Source organism: Hippopotamus amphibius, chromosome X, assembly GCF_030028045.1.
Source record: "Hippopotamus amphibius kiboko isolate mHipAmp2 chromosome X, mHipAmp2.hap2, whole genome shotgun sequence".
Lineage (NCBI taxonomy): Eukaryota > Metazoa > Chordata > Mammalia > Artiodactyla > Hippopotamidae > Hippopotamus > Hippopotamus amphibius.
In genome coordinates this window covers 71832265-71848726 of record NC_080203.1, presented here as the reverse complement: position 1 = coordinate 71848726, position 16462 = coordinate 71832265, and the positions used below count along the sequence as shown (strand labels likewise).

Below are 16462 nucleotides of genomic sequence, written 5' to 3'. Positions count from 1 at the left end.
ATTCCTCAGTGCTGGTAATGAATGTCCTGTGTCTTTAGGTACTGTACATGTCCATCAAGCTGTCCACTTATGAAATGCACACTTTTCTGTATATATACCTTAAATAAAAAGTTTTTTAAAAAGTGGTGGCAATATCAAGTTATGCATGCCAATATTTATTTTTATAGCATGTAAAATTAAGTAAATAAATTATAGTATTATGAACATTTTAAAAACTATGCAAAATATAAGTTATAGAGTAATTTATAGTAATTTTCTTAAAGCTTTAAAGATGTTCTTATTTGGGGTCTAAAAAAATAGCAGTGTACAGAGGAACTGTTTAGCCTGGAGGGGTTTTTGTTTGTTATTTAAGTGGAAATATCAGTTGTCCTCAATATGTTCTTCACAAATCCTTGCTGTGCCTTTGTGTTCCCCATTACTGTGTTTCTTGAAGACATTCCATGGCCAGTCTTCATTATTTAATCACTGTTATGCATTTCTGGTTTTCCATCGGAATGCTAAGGGTGTATATTTCAGGTCACTCAATGTCATTATTTGTATTGAATGTGCTTTTTGTGAAATAGGTTATTTAGGAGCTGTTATGTGGCAGTGTCTAAAAAGTCAGTGGGACCTTCTTTTGAGAGACAGGAAACTATTTCTAGCCTGTTAATGAGGCTGTCATTGAGATTTACTGAGATAGCCAGATGACTGGTTTAAAACATCTAGAAAGCAGCATATAAAAAGTCAGAAAGATAACCTAGAATTCTCTTCCCTCAGAAATAAAAATGGGAAAGATAAGAGGTGAAACCCCTTTCTAACAAAATCCCAGAAAATAGCCCATTGGTAATAAATTGATAAATATTTTAACTCATGAGTTGTAAATATTTAAGATTAATAAATAGGAGTCTTGCTCTCTTAGACGCTGCTTTGCTGTGCAGTTAAGATGCCTCGTGGAAGCGGAAGCTGCAGTTCCCACGTGGACCCCCCAGTCCACCTAGCCTGTGCGCACCTCAGATGAGAGCGGTGCCCAGGCCAGTGCCCGCTGCTCAGCCACCAGCAGCGGCTCCACCTTCTGCTGTTGGCTCCGCTGCTGCTGCTCACCGGCAACCAGGTCTGATGGCCCAGATGGCAACCACTGCAGCCTACGTGGCTGTAGGTTCTGCCATCGGCCACACCCTGATTCATGCCATCACCAAGGGCTTCAGTGAAAGAAGTAATGCTGAGCCCTCAAGGCCCGACATCACTTACCAGGAGCCTCAGGGAACCCAACCGGCACAGCAGCAGCAGAATGGCCCATACTTTTTTGAGGTGAAACAGTTTTTGGAGTGTGCCCAGACCCAGGGTGACCTTAAGCTTTGTGAGGGTTTCAGCGAGGTGCTGCAACAGTGCAGATTGGCAAACGGATTAGCTTAATGAAGAAGTGCCGATTAAAGGCATGAAAAATCAGCTCTCATGACTACATTGATTTAGGGTTAAAAGTATAATTTATAGTGAAGATACAAAGTGTGAAAACACCAGTTAAACCTCTCCTTAATCATTAATAGTTTTTGCGCTTCAGGACTGCAGTGGAAGAGGGTGTTCTCACCATATAGAAGCCCATTGAGATGGTATTGAGTTGGGGCTGGGCAGGTTTGTGTGGCCTCTTAAACATGCTTTTCTAATGTTACTATTTGCAAATTAATTAGAATAAAGTGATTTTCTTTCCAAAAAAATGATTAATAAATAAATGTTCTTTTAAAACAAAGTGGTGGCACTCCTCTGTGAATATACTAAAAACAAATGGTACACTGTAAACAGGTAAACTGTATGGTTTGCAAATTATGTCTCAATAATATAAAAATAATTTTTAAACTAAAAAAATAATTCTTAAACCTTTCAATGGCTCTCCATCCTATAGAGCCTACTGTACTTCTCAGACACTTCCAAAAATGCTTCCTTATTCCTAAGTGGCAAAGAAGAGTTAATCTGCCCGACAGGAGTTGGGTAAAGTCTTCAGAATCTGCCCCAAAGAAGAAAACACTTTCTTTAAACTTCTTGTTAGCCAAAATTCTCAGGAAATTTTCACATTTAATTGCTCAATATATGTGATTATTTAATACAAGAATGCTCTCCGCCAACTCTCAAGTAAAATGAAGACACCAAAGAGATGTACTATGTTTACTTTACAGCCTCATGTACCCATGAGTCCACTGCCAAGTACTTCAGTTTGAGAAACACAGGCTTACAAGGGTCTCCAGTATTTGGTCTCTGTCTTATTGCCCCAGCCTAATGTCCGGCTGTCCTTTCCCTACTCCCTCCTATATTCCAGCAATACCACATTAATTGCATCCCTTCCACCATGTGCTAAACAATTTGCAGGGGCTTTTAAAAAATTTTCCCTGCTTGTATTATGAATCTTCACAACACATCTACCCGCTCCCCATTTAGAACTTGATCTGCTAGGTGAAGTTCTTCACCTTTGTAAAGTCTTCTCTGGTGATAACCCCTGGCCCCCAAGAAGCTAAAGAAATCCTCTTAGTGCCACACTTTACAATACCTCTATTATACAAGACAACCCTCATGGTACTATAATTTCTTGTAATATTAATGTAAACAATTCTTACTAAACCAGTGACTGCCAAACCTGGCTATATATCAAAATCATATCAGAGATGCTTTTAAAACATATGGATACATAGGTCCCACCATCACCAATTATGCTGTAATTGGCTTGGAGCGGAGACCTGCCATAGGTATATTTTTAAATCCAAGTGATCTGCATGTGTAGCCAGGTTGAAAATCATCATATAAGACAATGATTTCCTTACTCATTTTGTATCCTCAATGTTTACCATGATGCTGGAACTCAATGCAGAAAGACTCAGACTTGGGACCTCCCTCGTGGTCCAGTGGTTAAGAATCTGCCTTCCAATACAAGGGATGCGGGTTCAATGCCTGGTCGGGGAACTAAGACCGCACACCACAACTACTGAGCCCGCATGCTCTAGAGCCCTCATGCTGCAACAGGCAGTATTATATTTTCTACATAACCTTAATGCATATTTTATTTATTGTCATATTTGTCTTTTTAATCTAAATGTATATGACTACTAAAGGTCAAAAACAGTCTTTATGTCATCTCTCAAGTTTCTGGGTTATCTTCCCACTCTAAATTCTTTATTTCACTCTCAGAATAGTTGTCGTCAGTGTCCTAATACTCACCTAATATAGGTGGTCAATTGCTGGAGCAGATATACTTAAATGTCACTACTATACTTTGTTTATAAAACCAGTATGTTCCTTACTATCAGAATTAAAATGCCTTACCCTTCCTTCTATTTCTGCCTTTGGTTTCTTTGTGTTCTTTAGGCTTCATCTTTTTTTCTTCTCCAGATTCTCCATCACTCACAGTCAGCTTGTGCCTCAAAAGCCTATGTCTGTATCTTGGCTTCTTAGATTCTTCAGAATCTGAATCTGATTCAGAATTGACTTGATTTTTTGCTTCTAAATGGAGAAAACAAATCAGTAAAACCTTCAGCCTTTCTTCCTTTAAAATGTTGAAAAACTACCTATTTTGTTTGTTGACAATTATCATGATTTATGGAACTGATCAGAGCTATGTACTTACCCTGGTTTCACTGGTGATACCATGCAATCTCATATATCAAACTTGATCTATTACTATTATTAAATATTGATTAAATATCACCAGTATACATTTATAGAGTTTTTGAAAAGGTAAGAAATATTTTCCTTTAAAAATCATGTTTATTGGCAGTAACTGACAAAACTTGCACAATTATTACCAGATATTCAAAAGGACTAAAGGTAGTAAAGTTTTCAACATTTTAATAAGCTTCAAATGCATGTATTAAGAGATTTCATGGTGAGACAGTCTTCAAAGACTGAACTGGCAAATAACCAAATTATGACACTCTATACTTCTCTTTGGGGAGCTCACCCTCATCTCCAGGGTTTTCTTCATTGTGTTTTCCAGTTCTTTTTTTCCCTTCTTCTGATTCATCATCTGAAGATCCATCCTCATCGGAGGAAAGATTGGCTTTAATTTCTTCTAAAAGCATCTTCTTGGCAATTCTTGAGAGTAAAAAGACAATAAAAACTATATATTTGGTGGTGAAATGTAACAAATTAAAAACAAAAGGAATTATGTGTATCAAAATAGAAATAAATGTCAATAGATTTTTTATTATAAAGAAAAGTCTATCAAAACCATATTTTAACCTAAACTACCAACCCAAACTTCTGCAAATGCTCTTAGCACTGATTTTCTCCCAGTTCTATACAATTCTGCAATATATTGAAAAAATCTCAGGGACATTTCTACTAACTATTTTGACCAATTGCAACTTCATGCTGGATAACTTTACAATCCTATACTTGCTCTGCGGCCACCATTCAACAACTACAATATAAGACAGCCCCACAACGGTGAATCAATTCACTCAGACAAATGGCATTCCAACACAAAACTCCACATGAGAGGATTAATTCGACAGCAAAACATATTCTTAGAAAATCAGTGTGTAATAAACCACTTTATTGTGAAACAGTGAATAATATTTTAAGCCCATAAATTTCAATTTACTTCATAAATTTTTCTAACCAAATGAAAGCATACAACACATATTAAGTACTGAAGCAATCAAAAATCCCTAATAATATTCAAACTAGGGCAGAGAAGGGGCAAGAGTGTTATTAACCATATACATATTCAAAAGAACACAGATTACCATAAATGAGCTTTTACGTTCCAAAAATGTAGATAGTGCTTGAGCCTCAAACATACCAAAATCTTTCAAGATGCTCCTCAAAGGCCAATTTGCTAATGAAAAAATCAACTGCTAAGAGAATGAGAAAATACTTCTTTAATACCATCTTATGTTAAAATATTTTCCTAATAAATTTCCACATTGGCACTAAAGGAAGACATCTGCAAATTTAAGATAAAAGCAGTTTTTGTGCAAGATGTGGTGTTTATAAATTCATAAATCAAAGTAACAAAGAAATACCTTACAGAAAGGCTCAAAAGTTGCCATGATTCTTGGTTTTCCATGAACTAACTTCTATGTGTTTAAACAACTACTCTGCAATCAAGAATGACTCTAGCTCAGCCAAAAACTTGCAGTTGGAATTATGAACTTTTGTTGCTTTGGGATTTGAAACTCCTCTTTTTATTGCTTAACATGCACTCACATTTAAATCTAGAATTCATTCAATGGTAGGAGATGTTAATGCATGTTAATGCCTTCTTAACTTTATCTGAAAGATTGTTCATTGCTATTCATTCTCAAAGTGTGTATGTGTGTGTGTGTATACATATATAAAGGGGGGGGGGGGGCACCTAAACACACAGAGGCACCTAAACTGGCTGAAGCAAACAAAATAGCTAATCACTTCCATAAATGTTTACTATATGCACTTTGGTACTACCCCCTAAACAGAAAGATAGGGAATATTTAAAACAACACAGAGAATTACCAATTGCAAGAGGAAACCACAGATGAGTTAGCTTTTCTGAGGGTTTCCAACTTGATTTGCATTTTAATAAAGCAGAGATTAGATCACTCCAATTTAAATCCTACTGGAGTTGAGGACATCCCTTGCAGTCCAGTGGTTGGTACTTCTACTTCCAATGTAGTGGGTACAGGTTCAATTCCTGGTTGGGGAGCTAAGATCCCACATGGCTCATGGCCAAAAAACCAAAATATAAAACAGAAGCAATAATGTAACACATTCAATAAAAAACTTTAATAATGGTCCACATCGAAAAAATTTAAAAATTTTTTAAAATAAATAAATAAATAAACCCTGCTGGAATTGAGCAATAAAGTGTTCGTTGCTCTTAAACTTCTACTCAGTGTTTTGCTGACCTGGGTTGCACACGGTAAATGTTTTTAAAATGGGGACTAATGTAAGGTTGCCAACTTTTCATTTTGTCAAGAAAAAGATTTAAACCCAAATATCACTTACTTTCATCATTTTATAAAGAATAAACACACCCTCCACAAATTAGGAAACAGTTTCAAAATAAAGGGTGGTTCTTTAAATTTATTAAAAGCATCTTTCTAAAACTCTAAAATCATCTTTAATACACACTATATTGTCATTTCCCATGAACAAGGAAAAACTTTCTCAAGCCAATTTGAGTAAAACCACTGTTCTGGAATGAATAAATATGTGTGTATGCGACTGTATGTATAACATGAAGCACTGGATACTAGGTTACAAATAGAAAAACATAGTTTACTTGCAGTTACAAGATCTTATATATTTGGGTGGTACAACAATAGCCAACAAAAATACAATTATTAATTTAGTTACTCTAAAGGTTAGTTCAATCACCTGATTTCAGCTTATATTTACAAGTTCAAAAATGTCAAATTCCATATAATCTATAAAGACTTGGTTGTTAATTTTAAGAAACCACATAATATTTCTTCTTTTAAACTCCAGACTCCTAACATGTCTACTAAACGGAAAGTCAAAATACGTAACCCTACAAATACTAAAGTTCTGGACTGTCATGAAGAAACTAAGAACTATGAAATATGTAAAAGAGTAAGATTCTATACCAACTAAAAAAATCACGTAATAAATCATGGAAAATAAAATGAGATCCACACACTGAAGAATTACTTGATTTATCAACAACCTTCAGTAAGATCATAATATACAGAACAATCACAGACACTTTAGAAGCAGAAAAAAATTACAAACTTCAGAGAATGCTCATTGTTCTCCAAATTGAAAGTTATATAAAGTGATGGAGACTCCCTAAGCTTTACCTCACTAAGATGTTTTAGATTTGCCCTCTAACACCTTTTGAGCAAAGGAAAGCCTAATGTATAGCCACATATACTAAGTACTAAAAAGAATAATAAAGTTAAATTATTTTGCATAAATTACGGCTGATGGCTCACATCCAATATGTCAAAGACATACTGTATCACACAGCTAGCCTATCGCATAACCTACACCTCAAAGTTAGAACTTAATTTGAAGGACCTAAGGGCTGAGGCTGACCATCAACCTGAGTATTCAGCAAACATGTTGAAGTGAGATGTGTCCCACCTACAAAGCCTGCTGTGAGATGCTTTAAGGGAAACTTCACTACCTTAACTCTTGAGTCACGAGCCACAGAGACTTCAAGGACATCATCACCTGAGAAGCAGCTGAGGCTGGCAAAGCATCATTTTTGAGGCCTCGGCTGGACTCGTGCTGGTATGCATGTGATGGATGTATAGTCATGATCCCTAGTTGATTCTGTTTGCTCTGAAGTTTCCTTTCTTGAGGCTTTCCAAGACGTTTCTGAGAAAATCATCCAGGCAACAAGGTACTGCCCCTGGAATCTCAATGCTCAACATTACATCTTGGGGCAGGTGTAGCATCCAAAGCAGTCACGACTCTATCAGAGGCATAGAGGCACAGGTTGTGCCACTCTTGTGGCAGAAAACCTGGGCAGAACCGGAAGTAATGGAGCCACTCCTCCATTCTCCTGAAAGGGAGGGAAGGGAGAGGGGAAAAAAGCAAAACAATACGGGAGGGAGGGTAAAAACCCACAAACAAACAATGATCAGAACTGGTGCATGGAAGAATAAATAATAGAACTCCAAAACTCAAACAAGCTAAGTCATCTAAATCACATAATGAATACTAAGAAAAGATAATGCCTTATTACACCTTGCACCTTCATCTACTAAAATAAAGCAAAAATAAAATAAGGAATGAGCCCAAAAATGCAAAGACGAACAAGCAACCAGAGACAGAGACACACACAGAGAGAGAGAGAAAGCCAAGAAAGCCTTTAGTAATTCTGATCCTATCTATAAAGGAAATCAGTAATGCCTCTTGTTTAAGCACGTAAATAGGAAAAGAAAGTAAACCACCTCTTTCTGGTAGCTAAATCGATACTTCAAGACACTCACTGAGTTTCTTAAAAAGGAGCCATCAAGAGAAAGATCTCTTGCACTAGGGAATTTTAGAGAAACAGCCATTACAAAAGCAACACAGAATGTCAGAGCTAAAAGAAGGGACCTTACAGTCCAATTCTGTCATTTTACAGGTGAGGAAACAGGCTTAGAGAGGGGAAATAACTTGGGCAAATAAACAAAGCTAGTTAGTGGCAAAGCCAGGAGCAGGACCTAAAACCCTTAATCCCAATCTGTTACTAATTTTACTATGCCAGTGCTATATTCTCTACCCATTCACTACTACTGTGCTAATGAGTGCTTGGGGCAATACACTATCATTCTTAAAGATATCTGTATTTCACGGATTTTCAAAATATGCATTTAGAAGTAAAAGAATTCAAGCTTTGATTTTTAAAGATTTTTTTTTAAAAAAAGAGTTCTAAACATCTTTCGTCCAGCATGCACCATCTCTAAAATGTACTGACAGGCCATCTCGAAAATATCCTGCAATCTACTGTTTTATCTTTTAAGAGGTTCTGAAAACCGGCTTGAAGAAATTTTCTTAAATGAAAAATATATTTTTAGAAGACCAAAATACTGTCCAACCATACACAAAGGTGACAAATTTTTTAATTGTTTTTTTTTTTTTTTACATTCTGTGTACAATATCACAATAGAATAGTTAAAACAGAATTCTGAGTAACATTATAGGTTTAGAGATAAAAAAAACAACTTTCTAAGTAAATGAAGTAGTAAAACATCATACCATATATAAAAGGTTAATACGTAAAACAATTCAAACGACTACAGTAAAAAAAAAAATGTTGAATATTTTTTGTAAGAGCACGGTGAGGAACACATATCCTAGTAAGGAGAGAGGCTTTGTTTTAACAAGTGTTATGTACTTCAGGTTGAGAAAAAAAAATAAAACATTTTGGGGACTTCCCTGGTGATCCAGTGGTTAAGATTCTGCGCTCCCAATGCAGGGGGCAAGGGTTCAATCCCTGGTCAAGGAACTAAGATCCCGCATGCCATACAGTGTGGCAAAAAAATAAATAAAAAATAAAAATAAATAAAAAATAAATCAGAGAATTACAATGGAATTCCTCAACTTCAAAAACTAGTATTTTTAAATTCTGGTTCAAAATTAGTATCTTTTTTAAAATTAAATTTTATTTTTTTTGGCCTGGCCACTCAGCTTGCGGGATCAAACCCGAGGCCCCTGCAGTGGAAGCACAAAGTCCTAACCACTGGATTGCCAGGGAATTCCCCAAAATTAGTATCTTGATACGAAACTTTCTATGAAAAACTATAACCAAGGCATGATGATCTGTATGTAAAAGTAGTGCCATTCATGAGATAATGATGAAGTCACTAAATAACCAAAAAGCTACACAACAGTTTGAAACTTTTTTTAAGTCATATGTTCTACATTGTTTGCAGTTAATGAAAAACATCACTGTTTTCTTAAAATAATTAGTATAAAATAACTTTTTTTAAAAAAATCTTAGGAGTAGAAAAATAAAAGCCATATGAAATTATGAACCCACAGTTTATTAGCAATTTATACATGGGCTCAAATTACAAAATGTGTATTCCCTGATTTCATGTAAAAATCAAAGCCAGTTTTAGAGGAAATTTTAACAAGAAAAATTTTATTAACATTGACATAAATTTAGAAAATTTGATCATAGTAAAGAATGAGTTCAATATTTTTTATACTTGAAAAGTAAAAGCAGAATTTGTCTCAATTTTATTTTATTTTATTTTTTTTTTTTTGGTGCATGGGCTCAGTTGCTCCACGGCATGTGGGATCTTCCTGGAGCAGGGATTGAACCTGTGTCCTCTGCATTGGCAGGCGGATTCTTAACCACTGCGCCACCTAGGAAGCCCTCAATTTTATTTTTAAAATTCATTGTGAAAGACAAAGACTAAATAGTCAGAAAAATGAACCTTTTTTGCTAACACAAGAAAATCCAAACTCTCCCTTGTGGGGGGAGGGGGCTTTTTCTTATTATCTGAAAGTTCCAATACAATATCACCAAAGAATAGAGAATAGGAAAGGAAGGCTGAACGTAATGTTTATATCTTAAGCAGAGACATCACCCCTACTGACCATATTTCTTTCCTTGCTGGGAACTCTAGGGTAAAAAAAGAGAGCAGGTGGCAACTGTAACCAGTTTAGATACCTACAAATAGATCTTATCTACTTACAATACTTACCTGCACTATAAACACAGAGTAAATTGAAAAAGAATTGCCTTAAAATTGCCAGACATTTAAAACCCCTACTCAAACATGAAACAAGTAAAATACTCATTTAAAATGCTACCTTTGTTTTTCAAGCCCAATAAAGGAGAACTGAAGCAATTTGGCTAACCAAATAGGAACACCATGAAAAAAAAATTCACAGAAAAAAATTACTCCAGATTTAGCAAATTTGTATAGAGAAGAGATAAAGACACATATAGAAGTGAACATTTGGAAGAGTGTTTAAAATAGAAACCAAAGTCATATGTCAAAGGGACCTGAGATATACTCATGCCATTAATCTTTGCTGAAATCAGGTAAACAATCATCAAATATCTTTATTAGCATGACCAACATCCAGGAATCATTAAGCACTTTCAAAAATATGCTGGATTAACAACACAGAGCCTGCATCAACAGAATACCTACACTGAGCTAGTAGGGGGAAAAAATAATCATTTGTATGTTTTCCAGTCTGAAAAGCAAAGTATTACCAAATGATAAAATACTTGGAAAATTTGAAGGCTACTGTGTTGTCCCACAATAATTAAGCAGAACTTCTATTAACAATAGCAATTTCTTTAAGCAATCTCGACATCAAATTTTGCTTCGATGAAAAAAATTATTTAGCCCCACTGAGAAATTATGAGAAAAATTATGCAGTATTAGTAGACCCAACTAGGCATTTTTCAACTATAATTATATGTGTGTGTGTGTGGCAGGAGAGGGTATCCATATAAAAACCTCAGCTCTTAAGCAAAACTGGAATTAAAAAACAGAATCCTGATTTAGGGAAAAAAATCTAGCAATCTAATTTTTTCCTTTTAAAAGCTTGGTTTTACATAATCCAAAAAGAAACATGTACCATAATGTTCACTGCAGCACTATTTACAATAGCCAGGACATGCAAGGAACCTAAATGCCCATCAACAGATGAATGGATAAAGAAAATGTGGCATATATATACAATGGAATATTACTCAGCCATAAAAAGGAATGAAATGGAGCTATGTATAATGAGGTGGATAGACCTAGAGTCTTCATACAGAGTGAAGTAAGCCAGAAAGAGAAAAACAAATACTGTATGCTAACTCATATATATGGAATCTAAAAAAAAAAAAAATGGTACTGATGAACCCAGCAACAGGGCAAGAATAAGGATGCAGATGCAGAGAATGGATGGGAAGACATGGGGTTGGGGGGTCGGGGGGTGAAAGGGAAGCTGGGACGAAGTGAGAGAGTAGCATAGACATATATACACTACCAACTGTAAAACAGATAGCTAGTGGGAAGTTGCTGTATAACAAAGGGAGATCAGCTCGATGATGGGTGATGCCTTAGAGGGCCAGGACAGGGAGAGCTGGAGGGAGTTGCGGGAGGGAGGGGATATGGAGATATAAGTATAAATACAGCTGATTCACTTTGGTGTACCTCAAAAGCTGGTACAAGAGTGTAAAGCAATTATATTCCAACAAAGAGCTTAAAGGAAAAAAAAAAAAAAAAAAAAAGCTTGGTTTTAAATATTTTCCATGCCCTGTAAAAAATACAAATAAAGAATATTCTGAAAATAATTCTTTTTTGGGAGGAATGGATTCTTCAGTAATTGTTTAGTATGCAACCTCTAAAGAAAAGCCTGGTTTAATAATCCTCAACACTATCACTTCTGAACTTGAATACACTACCATCTTATGACTAACACTAATTCACAGTGCAGGTATTCACGTATAGGACATTAAATATCCTTTCAGTGAAAGAACCAATTTAAAACATAACTAACAGGTATTTGAAAGGCAACATTAACATAATGGGACATTCAAATAAATGACTTTAAAATTACATTGTATAATTTAAATAACCTGACACACTGATATTATTATTCTCCCTTTCAAAAAGTACATAAAGTCTAAGCTATAAAATTTGAAGTAAATTCTCAGTTATACAAAATTCAAAATATAAAGTTAGTCTGTTGTTTATATAATTTTTTCTATAAAGCTCAGTCAAAAAATTATAAAAGTTAAACTGTTGTTCAACCTATTAATTTTTGTCAATGTCTATTACATAGAAATTATTTTACAAGTTAGACCACTCTACCTCACAACAGCATACATTTACTGTCAAATATGAATGATACTACATAATAGTATGTTAAAATAACAGAAACTTATTTATTCCCACTTACTAAAAATATTCAGGACATGACTAAGTTCTTTAAATAACCTCAAAAGCTATTATAACTTTAAAACAAAAAAGATAAATGATAGTAAAATCTGCTTTAAAACTTTTACACACATCTATATAAGTAAATATGTCATATATAAGTACATATGTTTTGAGAAATATAAAGTATTTACTTTCTCAATTTCAGAACTAATCAAAATTTCTTTGGCTACAAACTAGCCTACATATCTTGGTTCTAACAAATTCTTTCAACTCTCATGAAAAGATGGATTATAATCAAAATTAAATGCTTGAACAAGAAAAAAGTTTTAGAGAAATTTATTGCATCCAAATACTTAACCATTTGCATTAATACACTATTTACCTCTCCATAAACATCAACACTGAAAATGTATTACAATACTGCTAAAAAGGCAAAGCACATGAAATTTATACACAATGTATACACAATTACACAATTGTGTACAAATTTATACACAATTACAATATGCTGTCTACCAAAATACATCCTACTCAAAATGTGGAAGGTAAAAATAATTCCAAGATTTTATCATGATCTGAAAAGAAATTTTAAAGTTGCTTAGTGCATATTCAAATATGCTCAAGTACACTGTCTATACTAAAATAATTCAAGAAGGCATTTGTATCCCCATCATTAGATAACCCATGGGTATTAGAAACCTCTTTGGTATACTGGATATGAAACAAGTTATTAATGGCATATTTTATAAAAGCACATTAAACTGAATATAAAGAAAAACATGCTTGTGGTAAAATTCAATTCCTCTCAGAAGTACTCAACAGAGTTGTATTTTTTAATCACAAACACAAGATGGACTTAAAGATACCTTTCAATAAAATACTTGCCAGTTACAGAGAGATAAGATCAAGCAACTTAAAAGATGAAAATGATATTTTTATTTTGAAAAGCTCTAACACAAGTAAAAATCATCATACCTTAATGACACTGTCATTTGGTGTTTAAATAGGAAATTAAGGTTCATAACTCATAAGTAAATTAGGATATAGCATGTTTTAAACATTATTACCCTTTCAATAACATTTGAGGCCTTATGATTTACACGAAAACAAATAGTAGCATAAATAAATGAAGAGGAATTAAAGCATTTTAAAAGAGAATAAAATTTGAAATGCTTTCATAATCTCACTGTGATCATATACTATATAAAATCTCTGATGAATAAAATGTATGCCTTCACCATTTCATTCTGGACCCCACCCCTATCCCAGAAAATAATTGGATATATATTTATAATAAAAAAATAAGTAGGTAAAGCAGCATCTGAGTCTTTGTATCTGTCATCAAGCTCTATTCAAAAGTGCCAAATAAAATTGTTCATTCACCTTAATAAAAATGCTCTCCTCTTAATTAGGAGAATGCTGATCTTTGAAACAGAAAAACCTATCAGCATCAGCAAGATATAAAACAGAGCTAGAGTGATAGCTGGCCCCACAGCATTTACCAACTCAAAGTTAATTCCTTACAAAATTATAACACAAAAATTACATGTTTATTTTCATGTTTTCTTAATTATTAGAGATTACTATTAGAATAAATGGATGGTTAATACAGTACTCTGTAGGAAAACTTCAAGTCTATCACAGATTTTTGGTGCTAGAATTAATCTGAGAACATTTCATCTAACCCTGTTGTTTTAGAGAACAGAAAATTTTGGCCCAAGATCACAAAGAAAAGTTAGAATTAGGAGTCAGATATTCTTATCCCCATTATTCCAAAGTTCCATCCACTACACCACACTGTCTTCTTGTTGAAGATTATGAGTGTGGGGGATCCTATAGTCCCAGAAGGGTTTTAAAAATGTGTAAAAACATTATGGTCATATTCTTTAATACCTTTGTTTTCTTTATTCTTCATTGCTAGAATATGGGTGTATCTTTATTTTTTTTTCTTCTTCCAGCTATCCCTTAGTTAAGTCAATCTGTGCAGGCTACACTATTCACATTTAAACCTATTGTTTGTAAGTATTATTAAAGTTAATACTATCATACTGTCTACTTCTATTTTATTTGAAAAACTGTTAAAATCTAAATCAGTCTAGATACTTTGCAAACTGATACTTATTTTAAAAGTGATTTTTTAAACATCTGAGCAGTCTCCTTTTTTTCACTTTGAACAGGTTTTAATGAATAGGACCACCACACTGGATGGCAATTTAAAACAATAATCAAGTACTGAGGAGAGAGATGTCTGTTGTCACCAATTTATTGAGATATGATTTACTTTCACCAATAAAATAATCTGTCAAAATTAAAATATTCTCAAAAAATTATCACAGTTTACATGGAAACATAAAAATTGACATTGCTGTATTTATAACATACCCTATGCTAGGTGTGTTAATACTTATATTTACTTTCTTTTAAGGTTTCTGAGCTTTAGCCCATTTTCTGGCCTTTCTTTCAAACTTGCAGGAAGACTGTGAGCGAGTCTTTCTAAGGCAGGCACTCCTGGTTTTTACAACCTGCTTGCTGTTCCGTTGCTGCTGTTTGTGCCCACGCCTAGGGTGTGTTATAATCTTTTTAAAGTCCTTACAGATGGAATCATACCTATTCTCAGGATCATTGTCATCGTCGTCATCATCCACTGTGACAGGCACTGATTTAGATAAGGCTTCATCTCCTTGAGGGAACAAAAGTGTACTTAAAATTAGCTTTAAATTATATTTATAAGTAAGACCATGTAAAATAAAACTGAAAGCCAAACACTTTAAAACAACTAGTAAGTTCTAAACTGTACTCTGGGATCCAAAACATGAATTAAAAGAATTTATAAAGAAAGTACAATGGGGAATTTAAGAAGTAGCCCCCACTCGCAGCAACTAGAGAAAGCCCGTGTGCAGCAACGAAGACCCAATGCAGCCAATAAATAAATTAAATAAATAAATAAATTTATAAAAATTAAAAAAAAACTTAAAAAAAAAGTGCCAGCAGCAAAATAATACATAATTGAATCTTATGTATTTCAAAGTTCCTTCTCAGAGAGCAAGAATTTTAAAACTCATCCTTCCCAGTAACAAATCTTTTATCATTCACCATCATATCAGCATAAGTTTCTGGCTGAAATAAGCTTTGTAGTGATCCATTTTAAGTTTAAAGTTAACAGATATCTAATTTTTCCTGTATCACTGAAGAATTTTTTAAAATGCTATTAATACTTGGTAGTACCAAGTAATTTTTAAAATATACTTGAATTTGTATGGTATTTATATACAGAATCACCCAGAGATAATTTAAATATAGTAAAAGTTATTTCCTTATAAAAAGCAACATTTCTATCCTTTGATTAAAACTATAAAGCGATTAAGATTTGTGCATTTCATTGTATGTAAATTTTGCCTCAAAAAAATTTAAACATTGTACTCTAGTTAACAGTATACACGATGAAGTAACCAGGGAGAATTATGCTAATGTTTACCATTTACTTTCAAATATATCAAAGATTTCAAGGGCATTACACTGAGTGAAAAAAGACAATTTCAAAAGGTTACACACTTCATGATTCCATCTCAAAATAACAAAATTACAGAGATGGAAATCAGATTAACAGTTGCCATAGGTTAAGAATAGGGATATGCAAGGGAGTGTGCATAAGGGGTAGCACAAGTGAACCTTGTTCAATATCTTGGTTGTCATGGTGGTTATATTATACAAAGCTACACATTACAAATTTTGCATACAACTATACTTACACACACACACACACACACACTGTCTCTCTCACACACACACAAATGAAGGAGTGCATGTAAAACTGGTGAAATCTGAATCAATCTTGAGTTTCCTGGTTCTGACACTGTACTATAATTATGAAAGATGTTACCATTGGAGGGAAATTAATGAAAGGCATCCAAGACCTCCTTGTATACATTTTTTTGAAATTTCCTGTGAATCTATAATTATTGCAAAATAAACAGTTAAAAGGGGGGAAAAGTTAGGTACATTGATGGATAGATAGGATATATAGATAAGTATGTGATAAAGCAAATACAGCACGTTAACTGTAGAAACTTTTCTGTATATTTAACATTTTTTCATAATAAAATACTGGGGGGAAATGTTGGAGAAGAAAATCCATAAGGAACACAGACACCTACAGGTTCAGG

General features: G+C 34.0%; 1 protein-coding gene and 1 pseudogene across 6 annotated transcripts in view; one reads left to right on the top strand and one right to left on the bottom strand.

Annotated features, from left to right (window-relative positions):
• ATRX (ATRX chromatin remodeler) overlaps nt 1–16462 on the bottom strand; it is a 308545-nt gene that overhangs the window by 170048 nt on the left and 122035 nt on the right. For all 6 annotated transcript variants that reach the window (XM_057719184.1, XM_057719187.1, XM_057719185.1 and 3 more), the window contains 3 exons: nt 14907–14979; nt 3920–4053; nt 3286–3462 (listed from right to left, as the gene is read on the bottom strand). In XM_057719184.1, coding sequence (XP_057575167.1) covers nt 3286–3462; nt 3920–4053; nt 14907–14979 — 384 coding nt within the window. The remainder of the gene's footprint in view (nt 1–3285; nt 3463–3919; nt 4054–14906; nt 14980–16462) is intronic.
• Nucleotides 923–1420, top strand: LOC130842528 (coiled-coil-helix-coiled-coil-helix domain-containing protein 2-like; annotated as a pseudogene).